This window comes from Saccopteryx leptura, chromosome 9 (assembly GCF_036850995.1).
Source record: "Saccopteryx leptura isolate mSacLep1 chromosome 9, mSacLep1_pri_phased_curated, whole genome shotgun sequence".
Classification (NCBI taxonomy): domain Eukaryota; kingdom Metazoa; phylum Chordata; class Mammalia; order Chiroptera; family Emballonuridae; genus Saccopteryx; species Saccopteryx leptura.
The window spans coordinates 36,651,994-36,666,822 of record NC_089511.1 but is presented as its reverse complement, the minus strand read 5'-3'; the positions used below and the strand labels follow the sequence as shown (position 1 = coordinate 36,666,822).

The window sequence follows — 14,829 nt, the reverse complement described above, 5'->3', positions numbered from 1 at the left end:
CAGTCACTTCACTGCATATAAAATGCTTGGTATGGGTAAAGCCCTCAATAAATGGTAGTTGTTCATAGAGCTGTAACTATAGCTCCACTGACATTTTAAACTCAGATGTCTCTCTCTTTGACCACTCCATTCATCCGTTTCCCCAGCTTGCCACATCTATTCCACGACCTCACTGACTCCCACAGGGCAGGAAACTCGCCATGTGAAAAACAGCTGCCCACTTCCCTGGGGTCACACACTTCCAAATTCATAACTGTAGATACAATCTGTATCTCCTTCCAGATTTCTCAGGAAGACCTCAAGGACTAGCCTGTCCCGGGGTCAAGCAGGGTGGGGTCTGTTAGAGCAGGGGAGCTAGGCGAAGACAGAAGATGTTGTAGAGAAAAGATGGGTAGAGGCAGGCTGGTGGTTGAGCTTTATCCTGTCAGGAGAAGGTGCTGTTTATTTATTTTTATTTTTTTATTTTTTTTATTTTTTATTTTTTGTATTTTTCTGAAGCTGGAAACGGGGAGAGACAGCCAGACAGACTCCAGCATGCGCCCAACCGGGATCCACCTGGCATGCCCACCAGGGGCGATGCTCTGCCCACCAGGGGGCGATGCTCTGCCCCTCCGGGGCATTGCTCTGCCGCAACCAGAGCCACTCTAGCACCTGGGGCAGAGGCCAAGGAGCCATCCCCAGCGCCTGGGCCATCTTTGCTCCAATGGAGCCTTGGCTGCGGGAGGGGAAGAGAGAGACAGAGAGGAAGGAGGGGGGGGTGGAGAAGCAAATGGGCGCTTCTCCTATGTGCCCTGGCTGGGAATCAAACCCGGGTCCCCCGCACGCCAGACCGACGCTCTACCGCTGAGCCAACCGGCCAGGGCTAAGGTGCTGTTTATATATATTTTTTATGCCAACTTTTAGAGCAGATACTCTGTGAAATGACTTTTTTAAGGTCCAGATTAACTGTTGGTTTGATTGGCTTTTAATGAATTGTTTACAACAGTGGTCCCCAACCCCCGGGCTGCGGACCGGCATCAGTCCATGGGCCATTTGGTACCGGTCCACAGAGAAAGAATAAATAACTTACATTATTTCCGTTTTATTTATATTTAAGTCTGAATGATGTTTTATTTTTAAAAAATGACCAGATTCCCTCTGTTACATCCGTCTAAGACTCACTCTTGATGCTTGTCTCGGTCACGTGATACATTTATCCGTCCCACCCTAAAGGCCGGTCTGTGAAAATATTTTCTGACATTAAACTGGTCCGTGGCCCAAAATGGTTGGGGACCACTGGTTTACAACACAAATATTTTGTCACAGACATGTTTGGATTAATGCTCCGTGCATTATGGGTAGGAGGAGGGAAGTGCTGAGTTCTTGTTCTCATTGGTCCTTATATATAGCGAAGAAATTTAGATTCAATGATTCATCCAAGGTCAAACATGTAATAGGTAATGGGGACAACATACCAAATGTCTGCCTTTTAAAACTGTGCAGCATCTCTCCCGCCACTCACTCCTCCAGCAGCACCCTCCTCCTTCCACCATTCTACCACTCAACAATAAGAGGAGACTCCCCAACCCGTCCTGCCAGTGACTCGCACTGTTGTCAAATTTGGTATGATCAAAACAACTGTAAAAAATTAGGGGGAAATGCCACTGATCTGGAGGGTCTCTGCTCAAGTTGCTTTGCAAGTGACAAGTTCTTGCTCTCCTTTAAAGGAAAAGAAATATTGTAGTAATTATAGAGAGTTAATGTAGCTGGGGTAATACAAGCAAGCAAATTGGGACCAGCAAGGTCAGAGAACAGCGTTAGCCAGTGCCAGAGGCTTGCAGATAAATACACAGTTCTATTTTAAAATATTTGTGGTATGTAGTATTTTTAGTATATCCATTATTAAAATTACATATTAATGGTATATGTTAAGATAATATGATGTATATAGAATTTTTAAGATGAATTTCCTAATTTAATAGACTACTCCATCAACCAACCAACTACTAATCTGGATCAGGTGAGGGTTTCTCCTGTACTAACATGGAGTTGTCCAGTAGGTTTTGTTGACTCCCAGAAGACTGGTCTGTCAGCTTTGTTTCATAAGACTAGAAATATGACATACAATTATGTTAATAACTAGTACCAAAATAACCTGTATCTTTGGATTCCATTTCCAATGGATGTCTTGTTATAGTCATACTGACACTTCAGATTTTTAATCATCTCCCTTCTGAATACTGTGTAGACTTAATTGGAATTGTGGGTTGCTCTGGTTTAGCTGGAGCTGAAAGACAATCAGGGTTGATGTGAGCACAGTCCAGATGAGGGGAGTGGAGAACAGGAATGGAGGAGGCTAGGTGAGAAGTTGAAAGGCCTATTTGAACCTTGAGGCTTGCTATTTGGTTAACTTGTAGTTATTCAGGTTCAAAGATGAGAACAAAGGCAGATCTTTCTGAAGCCTGGTGACATTTTGACTTTATATAATTTCAGATTTCCAGTTAGTTGTTACCTTCTAGGCAAATCAAGGGCTGAGAATTTATTGCACTAATGCAGTAGCAACCCATAACCTAAAAATGCCTGGCTCTCTTGTTTTCACAGGTGTTGGGGCGATGTTTCCTTACTGTGGTGCAGGTCCATTTCCAGTTTTTGACCCAGGCGTTACAGAAGGTCCAGCCAGTGGCTCACTCTTGCTTTGCTGAGGCGGTTGTGCCTGAAAAAAAGAACAGTAGCCGTGGCGGCAGCTTACCGGGCATGGGCCACACGTCTGAACTGGAGGAAGCTGTGCGATCCTGGCGCGGCGCTGCTGAGGTAACTCTGACTTTGGGAGATGGCTGCCTTATGTTCAAACAGGAGAGGCCTTTGCCTGTTGGTTCTTAAAGAGCCTTTTTATTTAGAAATGTGAGTTTTAAACTGTTACCAGTAGCTTGTTCACTGATTTAACAGTGACTGTCTTTGTAAATGCCCACTTTGTGTCAGGCGTGCACAGGCACCGGGGTAACCGCCTTTACTCACAGCCTCCTTGGAGAAAGGGCTTATACAATCCCATTATGGGGCTGTGATGGAGATGTATGAGAACCAGAGGAAGGGGCCTGCCTCCAAGTGGATCTGTGTGGCAGAGCTCTGAGAGGGAGGAACCAGGGAGAAAATGCTAGAGCCTCAGTCTGTAAAGACAGGCTGGAGCTGGCTGCAGAGGGTAAGCAGTCAGCCAGTCATTCATTTTTGTGTTGTTCTGCTGCATTTATATTTCTTTTTAATCTCCTTTCAATTTTTTCTCTGTTTCCTTGTTTTGGTCTCTCTTTTGTGTTAAGGGCTTTTCTTGGTGTTTTTCAGAGCAGCCCTGAAATGCTAATTGGGGGTCATGTATGAGAGTGGGACCCATTGCTTTATGGCAGGTAGTTGGGGTGTGGGGTGTGGACCTTTATCTTGTCATCTCACAGTCCTGCGTGTCCTCCTGCCTACGGGCTTCAGTCCTCTGATCGTGCAGCTCACACACATACACTTAGTACCTGGCTCACAGCCTTCTCCACTCCACCTGTTGGCATCATTCTTGCTAGGAATCAGCCTACGTGAGGCTTCCTAGTGGTCCCTTGACCTTTTCCTTCACCCACTCAGCCTGCCCAGGCCTTTCTGCCTCCCTCGCTTCGCTTCCAGCTAGTGGCGGTATGCTGAGAAGATAGAATCCATCTGGCAGCAGCCCTTCGTCTTCACATCACCAGAATGGCACCCCTCTCCCCATCAGACCCCCTCTCTTCCTTCCCCGTCACTGTAGTGGAGTAGGTGTCCTCTCCTCCTGGCCAGGGCCTGCCCTGTCCCCACCCTTCAAAGCTTCTGTGCTGGGACCCTGTGGTTTTTCCCAATCAGCATGCTCCCACCAGCACAGAAGCATGCTTACAAACCCAAAAGTCCGCCCTGCCCTGCCCTATTTCTCTGCTCTTTCCATAGCCAATTTCTTATAATAGTCCACTTCACCTTTTATTCATTCTAAAACATATGATCATGAAACATTTCAAGCGTATAGGAATTGTCATACATAATCTTACTTTTAACTTCGTCAAATGAATTCTTTTACCACATTTGCTTTATACCTTTTATTTTTCAGAGAAAAATATTATTACAAATTCAGATGGATCTTCTTTGTACCTCTCCTCTCTTATTCACATTCCTTCCTCTCTAGAGATAACCTGTTTTGAATGAGGCATTTGTGACTACATGCATACTTTTATATTTTTACTCTATATTCATTGTTATGCCGTTAGCCATGGCCAGGCAGGTTCACACTGGATTCGGGCAGACGGTTGAGAGACTGCGGAACCGGAAAGCTTAGGGTCATTCCTGTTTATTAGAGTCTCAACGGCAGATGAGCACACAGGCAGGAGAAAACTACTTCTCACAGCAGCAGGTGAGCAAAGAGCAAAATCACCCCTCATGACAACAGGCCAAGCAAACAGGAAAATTACCCTTCACAATGGCAGGCAAGTGATCCTCCAAAGGCCCCTCACAGTGGCTGGCAAGCAATCCATCCTGAGGGCAAGCACCTGTAGCCTTACATAGGCTACATACATGTGGCTCTGACATGTGCTCACGCACTGATCATGCAAAGTACAAGCAAGCAAGCCTGGCACAGCGTTTTCCCAACATGCATGTATTCACAAATAGTATAAGATTTTATTTTATACAGTATGGGACTTTATACGAATGGCATCATTTGGCTCCCTGAGCTCTGGCTTCCACTCCTATACAAGAACATACCTTCTCTTGTCAAGGTCGCTGCTGCCTTCTGTGTTGCCAAATCCAGGGAACACTTTGACTCCATGGAGCAGTTCACAGCAATCTGAGCACTTGGAAACCTCTTCTGTGGCATGTCTGAATCAGGCGTTCTGAGTTACCCTTTGCCTCTCAGGCTGTTCTTTTCATTTGCTTTGCTAGCTTCTCTTCAACACATGAATGTGAGTTTCTCAATGCTCAATTCTAGCTGCCTTTCCCTCTAGGGAGTCTCCATTTAGTCTTGGGACTTCAAAAACTGCCTGTGTCCTGGGGGCTCTCAAATGTGTGTGACGAGTCTACTTCTCCTGTGGGCTCCAGGTACCTGTATTCCGCTTCGGCTCACCTCACATATCCAGGTGGCTCAGGCTTAACTTTTCCCCACAAACCTGCCCGTCCCCAATCTCTCGCTTGCTTGGAGGTGGTGCCATTTCACCTGGGTCATTCATGCAGGAAGCCCGAGCTTTATGCTTCAACTTTTCTGTCATGTTGACATTTAGTCCATGGAAAGGCTTACAGGCCCCACCTCCAAAATAGTATCCCAGACCTGTCCCTTTCTTTCCATGTCCACTGTCACCACCCTGGTTCATTACTCTCTCCTAACACCTTTGGTAGCTGGACTCCTTTCTCCCTTTCTTGACTGGGCATCCTTCATCTCTTTCAATTTTAAAATTGGATGTTGTACCCCATTTCCTTAGGGTAAAATGTGGGCCCTTCACCTAGTCCTATATAGTCTGGCTGCTGCCTTGCTCACCAGCCTTATCTGTGGCCACTGTCCTGTTGCTCACTATATTCTAATGTTGTTTTTTTCTTTTAGCATGCACACGCATGAGAGAGACACAGACAGACAGAAAGGGAGAGAGATGAAGAGCATCAACTCATAGTTGCAGCTCCTTAGTTATTCATGGATTGCTTTATCATACATGCTGAGCCAGAGACCCCTTGCTTAAGCCAGCAACCATGGGGTCATGTCTATGATTCCACGCTTAAACCGGCAACTCCTCGCTCAAGCTGGTGAGCCTGTGCTCAAGCCAAATGAGACTGCTCTCAAATCATGACCTTGGGATTTCAGACCTGTGTCCTCAGGGTCCCAGGTCGATGCTCTAGCTGCTATGCCACCACCTGGTCAGGTGTGGGTTCTAGTTTCTTTGCTGACACATTTCTGCCACACAACACTTCTTTTGACAGCTTCTTTCTCTGTCTTCAGCTTTCAGTCTAGATCAGGGGTAGTCAACCTTTTTATACCTACCGCCTACTTTTGTATCTCTGTTAGTAGTAAAATTTTCTAACCACCCACCAGTTCCACAGTCATGGTGATTTATAAAGTAAGGAAGTAACTTTACTTTATAAAATTTATATAGCAGAGTTACAGCAAGTTAAAGCATATAATAATAATTACTAAGTATTTTATGTCAGATTTTCGCTAAGTTTGGCAGAATAAATCTTTATAAAAACAACTTACTATAGTTAAATCTATCTTTTTATTTATACTTTGGTTGCTTCGCTACCGCCCACCATGAAAGCTGGAACGCCCACTAGTGGACGGTAGGGACCAGATTGGCTACCACTGGGCTAGATGCTGATTTCTCAGTATCTGGAGTGCTCCCGTTACAGTTCTTGGTTTCCTTCTGTGTGTTTTTCACCATTTAATTTTTAAATGTTCTATTTGTTTGCTTTTTTTGCCTATGAGGCTGTCAGCTCCAAGATGGTAGGTACCACATTTTGTGCTTCACTCTGTCCAGTGACACCTAACAAGACCATGTGGGCTACATATTTGACTGAAAGATTCTTAGAGACTGGAATGGTTTTAAACTGAGACTAGTAGGATTCAGGGAATGGTTGGAGTGAGAAACATATATACTTTGTTAAGCTTTGGAACTTGATAACATTATAGTTGCTAGTTACTTTCCCTTAGCCCTGCAATTTTGGTAAACATTCAAACCACAGCCTGACCTGCAGTGGCACAGTGGATAAACTGTAGAGCTGGAGCACTGTGGTTGCCAGTCCTGTACCCCAGGCTTGCCCGATCGATGCACGTGAGAGGCAGCTATGAGCTGATGCTTCCCACTCTGGCCTCCCTCTACATTTCTCTCTAAAATCAATAAATAAAATCTTTAAAAAATGAAACAGAAAACCCTACACTAGAAGAACAAAAATTATCTGTGAAAAAAATGTTATTTGTTTCACAAATATTGTTGCAACAAAAATAGACATTGGAGAATTAAAGGAGGGTGCATCCTGAAGCCCTCCTCCCTTCTAGTAAATCAAATACAGATTCTTCTGTATCCTCTAGTCTTGAACCCTAAGTATAACTTACATTTTTATTTATTTACTTTTTTAGATTTTATTCATTTTTATTAGAGAGAGAGGGGGGAGAGAGAGAGAGGGATAGATAGAGAGAGAACAGGGGGAGGAGCAGGAAGCATCAACTCCCATATGTGCCTTGACCAGGCAAGCCCAGGGTTTCGAACCGGCGACCTCAGCATTCCAGGTCGATGCTTTATCCACTGCGCCACCACAGGTCAGGCCAAAATAACTTAACATTTTTATCACCAGACATAGATTAGTTTTTTCTCATTTATGTAGTCTTCATAAACCTATTTAATAACTGAACAATGAGTATTTAATTTTTCTGTGCATATTTCAGAAGCTCTATTTTTCCTTTAATGTTCCAATGTATTTTTTTTTCTTGTTCTCTGTTGGTGTGACTTTTTACTTCGGTATATAGGAATACCCAGCCATATTCTTTTTTTTTATTCTGGAAATTCCAAATGCCAATATTTTAGGTTTTCTGTTTTTTTAAAGCAGAGAAATTTTAAATGCAAATATTTTTATGTATAAAAAGTAAATAATAGGTAAGGAAGTCTTTTTTTTCTACAGTTTCTTAAGTAAGGTAGCACTATGTTGAGTTAGCTTTTCTTCAGGGTGCTTGATTTAGTCTTTCAAAATCCTGGCTGCCCATTTAGTACTATGAACAATCCAGAATGTCAGGTTTATATCTGATGCTGAGATGATTTCTTGCTTTATTTCAGCTATTCGTTTTTTTGAATTTTGCTAGTATCTGTAGCATCCTCCTTTACCTACCAGTAACTGTGTTGCAGGCAACGTCTAGACTAAGAGAAAGAGGCTGTGATGGCCGCCTGGCAGGACTTGAAGTTCAACAACTCTTCTGTTCTCAAAGTGCAGCAATTCCTGAGCACCAGCTAAAAGAACTGAACATAAAAATTGACAGTGCTTTGCAAGTAAGTTTTTCAGAACTGGCACAGTAGTACCGAGGGATAGGGACAAGGAAGGGAGTTAAAGGTAAGATAGTAGTTAGTCTTAAGTGTTTTTAACACTATAAAATTTTAAATTGTCTATTTGCATTGGATTTCTTCATTTTATAATCTATGTAATCTTGATTCTTGAAAACAATTTTTTTTTCAGGCATATAAAATAGCTCTGGAAAGCTTAGGCCACTGTGAATATGCAATGAAAGCTGGTTTCCACTTGAATCCAAAGGCAATTGAAGCCAGCTTGCAGGTATGCTTTTCTTTCTGGTAGCTCTTGGGAGCTGCAGCATGGCAGTCTCTGTACCAAGTGAACCTGCGTCTCGGCGGAGAAGCTGTGGGTCACCTCTTCTCTCCCATGCCTCCCTCTTCCTCTTCCAGGGCTGCTGCTGCGAGGCGGAAGCACAGCAGACGGGGCGGGGGCAGACCCCCCCGCAGCCCATGCAGTGCGAGCTTCCCACCGTACCTGTGCAGATCGGAGCGCACTTCCTGAAGGGGGTCTCCTTCAATGAGTCAGCCGCTGACAATCTGAAACTTAAGACGGTAGCTTTCCATGGGGTTCCGCCAACCCGGGTGTGAACATGAAAATAGAGTTCTTAAGGAAGCTTGAGGGCTTGTAAAGAATATAGATTTAAAAAAACCAAAGTTAAGGCAGGAGGCAATTAATCTTTCTCAGTAAACTGGTATCTAAAAGCAGACTGTGGTGACTTTTTTATATGAGACAACCTGCCAATTGGTTTTATTTATGATTTTGTTCAAATGTTTAATGTAAAGGGTTTTGAAAGTACACTATAACATGTTTCTGATAATGTTTCAGTGGACTTTTATGAAAAAATAAAGAGGAGAAATTTTGTCATAATACAGCTATAATTATAATTGTGGAGCATCAGGTGTGCCAGGCATTTCACATGCATTGTCTCTTCATGCTCATGCTCACCACGGGTACACTCCACTTCCCATTGGAGAGACAGAGGAACTGAGGGCCAAGGTCACACAGCTAGAAAGTAGCAGGCTGGAATGTGAGCTTATGGGATCTGTTTGCAGAGCCTGCATACCTGACCACTTGGTCATCCAAAATAAAGTTGAGGTTTTCATGATTTTGTCTCCTTATTTAGAGGGATTCTGAATTCAACATTCCTCAGCCAGTTTGCATTAGCAGATTGCTAAATACAGCTATATTTTGTGCTTGTATAGAAATACCTGTGTGTATTAATGCATGTGTATCCATATCTAACCACTGACTCTATAAGGTTGAGAAAATATCTGAGGGTATCTGATGATTACTTAAGAAGTTAAATTTCAAAAAAAAAAAGTTAAATTTCATTACTTGGGGTACTTAAACTAAATGCTTTTATTTTGAGGACTGTTATGTACCTATGAATGCATTTCGATCTACAAATTTTAGAACCTTGTATGGCTTTATTTTGAGAGATGAACTCTCTTGTTATCAATCTATAGCATGCAATGTTACAGCTGATCAAGGAAGCAGGCTGCTGTAACGGAATCACACCAAGGGACGATTTTCCTGTAACTGAAGTACTGAACCAGGTGTGCCCATCCACATGGCGGGGTGCCTGTAAGACTGCCGTGCAGCTGCTCTTTGGCCAAGCTGGACTGGTGAGTAATATGTGATGGATGGGAGAGAGAGAGTAGGAGAGAGTAGAGACAGGCGATGTTTCCAGCATGTGATGATGTGGTATAGGCATGTGTGAAAATACGGAATAATTTGAAGTTCTTTAGTGCTACAGAATTTAGACAGGATAGAAAAAATAAAGGAAGAGCAGCGTTAAAAAAGCTTTTATATTTTTTTATAGATTGATAATATGTATTTTCAGGGAACCTAGTTGCAAAATGATGTTGCAGGCTTTCCTCATTTTAACCCTTTGAGTAGTACGAATATTCATGTATGTCCTCTTGCCTCCTGACCATCCAGACTATGATCGTACATGTATAAGGCAATGTTAAAAAGACAAATGTGTACTCTTCTTGTTTCCATAAATTGGTTTTCAGACAAACATGATTTTAAGTTAATAAAACTGGAACTGGAACTAATTTCATTTTTTGAATAAAAAACACTCCTGGGGATCAGCGAGCATGAAAAAACTCATTACTCAAAGAGTTAAGGAAACCATTATTTTAGTATGATTTGATAGAATCCTTAACCTGACCTGACTACTCTGCAGCCACAGTGGGTGTCTTTCTGTTGCTCAAACATGCCAAGCTTCTATCTGTTGTAGGCCTCTGCACTTGCTGCTTCTTTTACCTGAGAATACTCCTCTCTCATTATCATATAAGTCACTTCTCCTAACATCAGCTTAGATGTCACCTCTGAGAGACCTCAGTGGTGTAAGTAATGCCCCTCCCTATTCAGTCACTTTGTATCCCAGCTGTTTCCTTCTTAGCAGTAAAATAACAATATCAACTCAAAAATAAGTTGGTCTTTATCACCTTTGGTGCTAAGAATAACTTTTGCCAGAGTTGGATGGGGCGAGGGGCGAGTATCTGAAGTTGCCGTTTAACTTTTTTTTTTTCTTTACAGGGACAGAGAGAGAGAGTCAGAGAGAGGGATAGATAGGGACAGACAGACAGGAACAGAGAGAGATGAGAAGCATCAATCATTAGTTTTTTCGTTGTGACACCTTAGTTGTTCATTGATTGCTTTCTCATATGTGCCTTGACTGTGGGCCTTCAGCAGACCAAGTAACCCCTTGCTGGGGCCAATAACCGTGGGTTCAAGCTGGTGAGCATTTTTTATTTTGCTCAAGCCAGATGAGCCCGTGCTCAAGCTGGCGACCTCGGGGTCTCTAACCTGGGTCCTCGGCATCCCAGTCCAATGCTCTATCCACTGTGCCACCGCTTGGTCAGGCTGCCATTTAACTTTTTATTTGATACCACTGACCCATATACCCTTATGTATTTGATTGTACATTCTAGAATTAAATGACTGCCTTTTGAAAAGATAATGCATTTTAGTCAGAGGTGAAAGGAAGCTAATTAGAAATTAAGAAAATGAAATAACTGTTTCTTAGTCTAATTCCTACTTTATGAAAGCAGTTGTTGGGGGTGGGTAGTGTCTTTTTATCTCATGTGGGTGAAGACTCTGTTGGCTGAGGTCAGGAAGCTGCTGCTTTGTACAGGAGCCTGTCCACAGTGGTGAGTTACACTTCCTTGAGAATCTGTTTTTTAGTATAGCAACCCCTCAGAGGCATAAACTGGAGACTCCTGCTGAAGAGCCCACTGCCTTTAGGAGATTGAGCTGTACTCTCAAAGACCTAACTGAAACTAGGAGAACCGGGGCAATAAGTTTTCCAGAAAGGGGTGTGCAAAGTAAGGCAGAAGGATATACAGACTGTTCAGGGAAAACACTGTAGGTTTTAAAATAAAGTTCCATGTTACTCAAAGATCAGAAACTTCTTCCTAGGTTCCTACCCCTTGATCCCAGGGCACCTTTGTACATGGCTAACAAAGAACCTTTAGATTATGGTTTGGGGGACAGGAGGAAAGAGGAAACACCTGCCCGGTCCAACAATGGCTATTACTTGGACAGGAAGTATTTTCCAAAGGACAATGCAGACCAGCTGTGGAAACTGTTTACAGCCATAGAAATTAGCTCCATTACAGGCTGAGTTTGGAATCAAAATAACTCTGCATGGCTTTATCTCGTATGATATGTTATAGATTTAATTTTAAAGTGTTTTGTGATTTTTTTTTTCTTTAATTCAGTGAGAGGAGGGGAGGCAGTGATAAACTCCTGCATGTGCCCTGACCAGGATCCATCTGGCAAACCCACTAGGGGATGGTGGTCTGCCTATCTGAAGTGTTACTCCGCAACTGAGCTCTTCTTAGAGCCTGAGGCGGAGGCCATGGAGCTATGGCGCCTGGGGCCAACTCACTCCAATTGAGCCAGTGGCTGCAGGAGTGGTAGAGAGAGAGAAGCCAGAAGGGGAGTGTGGAAAAGCAGATGAGCGCTTCTCCTGTGTGCCCTGACCGGAAATCAAACCCAGGACATCCACACACTGGGCTGACACTCTACCACTGGGCCAACAGGCCAGGGCCTGATTATTTTCTTAAAATTCTTTTAGTTATTTGAAAATATATTCATAATTTCATCAAACTCTAATTATGTAGGATACTATATCATCTGTGTAATAGCAAAGACTGTCCTACAAATAAGAGGAAATCATTGAAGGAAGGATTGGTTCTTTATCTTTTCTTAAGTAGTTCTGTTTTTATTTGATGGTTGAGAATCAAACAATCTTTTAAAAAGCTTCATTCATTTCTGGCTTGTATTCAGTTATTACAAATGTGCCTTTCTGAAGCATTGGTTTGATTTTTTGTGGCATATTTACTTCTTTCAAATGCATAAATTTTAAAAATACTAAAATCAAGCCTGACCAGGCGATGGTGCTGTGGATAGAGCGTCGGACTGGGACGTGGAGAACCCAGGTTCAAAACCCCAACGTCGTCAGCTTGAGCACAGGCTCATCTGGTTTGAGCAAGGTTCACCAGCTTGACCCCAAAGTCACTGGCTTGAGCAAGGGGTCTCTTGGTCTGCTGTAGCCCCCTCTCTCAAGGCACATATGAGAAAGCAATCAATGAGCAACTAAGGTGCCACAACAAAGAATTGATGCTTTTCATCTCTCTCCCTTCCTGTGTGTCTGTCCCTATCTGTCCCTCTCTCTCACTCTCTCTGTCTCTGTCACACACACACACACACAAATAAAATAAAATAAAATAATAAAAGAAAAGAAAAGAAAAGAAAAGAAACAAAGTAATTCCTGACATTTATAGTTTGGAAGAAGTGCCACTAGTGCTTGCAAACTTCAGCACATCCTGCACATGGAAGGTGATTTCTGTTTATTGAAATATTACTGTGCCGTCATCTTTATGATCTACTGTTCTCTCCATGGGGCTCCCAACTCACCTCTGCCTTGCTGGGGGAATAGTTCTTGCCAGGGTCACTTGGCATTGATAGGTTCATGTGTTAGATTTGTTTGTGATTATTTTCTCTCTGAATGCTGATTGTTATTTTTGTTTCTTTCTTAGGTGGTAGTTGACACAGCACAGATAGAAAATAAAGAAGCCTATGCCCCCCAAATCAGTTTAGAAGGCTCCAGAATCGTGGTTCAAGTCCCATCCACATGGTAATGCGACTCTTACATTAACAGAAGCCTAACCTCTGATAGAAGTTTGCACGTCTTTGAAAAGATTGCTCTGTGGGGACAAACCCCATACTAGCTGGCAGGACACATCTGCTTGTGCGGGTTTTGGGCAGTGGCAGTGTGTTAGTGCCAGGTCATGATTATTGATCCGAGAGGCCAAGGTGCCTGAAGTCAAGTCTCACCAGTAATGTAACTAAACTGTTACATACTCATGAATTACAATGAACAATATTATCTTTTCTTGTTACTGTATCCACAGTTTTTAAACAGAGTGTATAATTTTCTCTATGTCACTCAGAGTTTCTGTAAAACTGAGTTCAGAACATAGAATTCCTTTTCTCCTATGTCTGTTCCAGCAACAGCCCTGATCTTAACTTCATGTCATTACATACCCAATGTCATTGCAAATTAAGGGACAGACTGAACCTTTTTTATTTTAAATTCTCACAAAAAATTAGGAGATATTTTATAGTTTTATATTCATTTTGAAAATATTCCCTAATTTTTGTGAGCAGTAAACTTAATTATATTTGTAAATTTTGGTAACGTATTCTTAATTTATTAAAATAAAAGCTATAAATCAGTAAGAAAATAGGTGAGGTACATTGACAGGTAAATCAGAAGGTATATAGTCAACAAACACTTGAAGAGAATGTGTAACCTCACCTAATAAAGAAAGGAAAACTATCCCTGGCTGCATAGCTTAGTTGGTTAGAGTGTTGGCCCTATACACCTGCTGCAAAAGGTTGCAGGTGCAGCCTGACCAGGCGGTGGCACAGTGGATAGATTGTTGGACTGGGATGCAGAGGGCCCAGGTTTGAAACCCCAAGGTTGCTGGCTTGAGCGTGGGCTCATCCAGCTTGAGTGCAGAGTCTCTGGCTTGAGTGTGGGATTATAGACATGAGCCTATGGTTGCTGGCTTGAGCCCAAAGGTCGCTGGCTTGAAGCCCAAGGTCACTAGCATGAGCCCAAGGTTGCTGGCTTGAGGGAGGCGTCACTCCCTCTGCTGTAGCGCCCCCCCCCCCAGTAAAGGCTCATATGGGAGAGCAATCAATCAACAACTAAGGAGGTGCAACAAAGAGCCGCAACAAGGAATTAATGCTTCTCATCTCTCCCTTCCTGTTTGTCCCTATCTGTTTCTTTTTCTCTGCCTGTCTCTGTCACACACACACAAAAAAGTTGTGGGTTCAATCCCTGGTCAGGGCATATACAGGAACAGATTGATGTTTCTGTCCCTATTTCTCTCCCTTCCTCTCTCTCTAAAATCAATAAATTTTAAAAAATTAAAAAGCGAAAGTAAGGAACTTGACTGGTGGTGGTGCAGTGGATAGAGCATCAACCCTGGATGCTGAGATCCCAGATTTGAAACCTTGAGGTTGCCAGGTTGATTACGGGGTAGCCGGCTTGAGTGTGAGATCATCAGCCTGATCCAGTGGTTGCTAGCTTGAGCCCAAAGGTCACTGGCTTGAAACCCAAGATCCAGAGGCGGATTTTACGGCATTCCCTGGGCCCTGAGTTCTGAAGAGCTCCACAAAACCCCAGCTTTATACTTTTTTCTACTGTAAGGGACCCGATATTTTCTTCTACACCCAGTGCCTCAACCAACCTTAATCCACCTCTGCCAAAATCACTGGCTTGAGCACAAGGTTGCTGAC

General features: G+C 43.0%; 1 protein-coding gene across 4 annotated transcripts in view; it reads left to right on the top strand.

Moving 5' to 3' along the window:
* Positions 1–14,829, top strand: part of GARRE1 (granule associated Rac and RHOG effector 1) — a 92,041-nt gene that overhangs the window by 54,771 nt on the left and 22,441 nt on the right. For all 4 annotated transcript variants that reach the window (XM_066348263.1, XM_066348265.1, XM_066348267.1 and 1 more), the window contains 6 exons: positions 2,581–2,790; positions 7,845–7,985; positions 8,170–8,265; positions 8,394–8,555; positions 9,471–9,629; positions 13,059–13,156. In XM_066348263.1, coding sequence (XP_066204360.1) covers positions 2,581–2,790; positions 7,845–7,985; positions 8,170–8,265; positions 8,394–8,555; positions 9,471–9,629; positions 13,059–13,156 — 866 coding nt within the window. The remainder of the gene's footprint in view (positions 1–2,580; positions 2,791–7,844; positions 7,986–8,169; positions 8,266–8,393; positions 8,556–9,470; positions 9,630–13,058; positions 13,157–14,829) is intronic.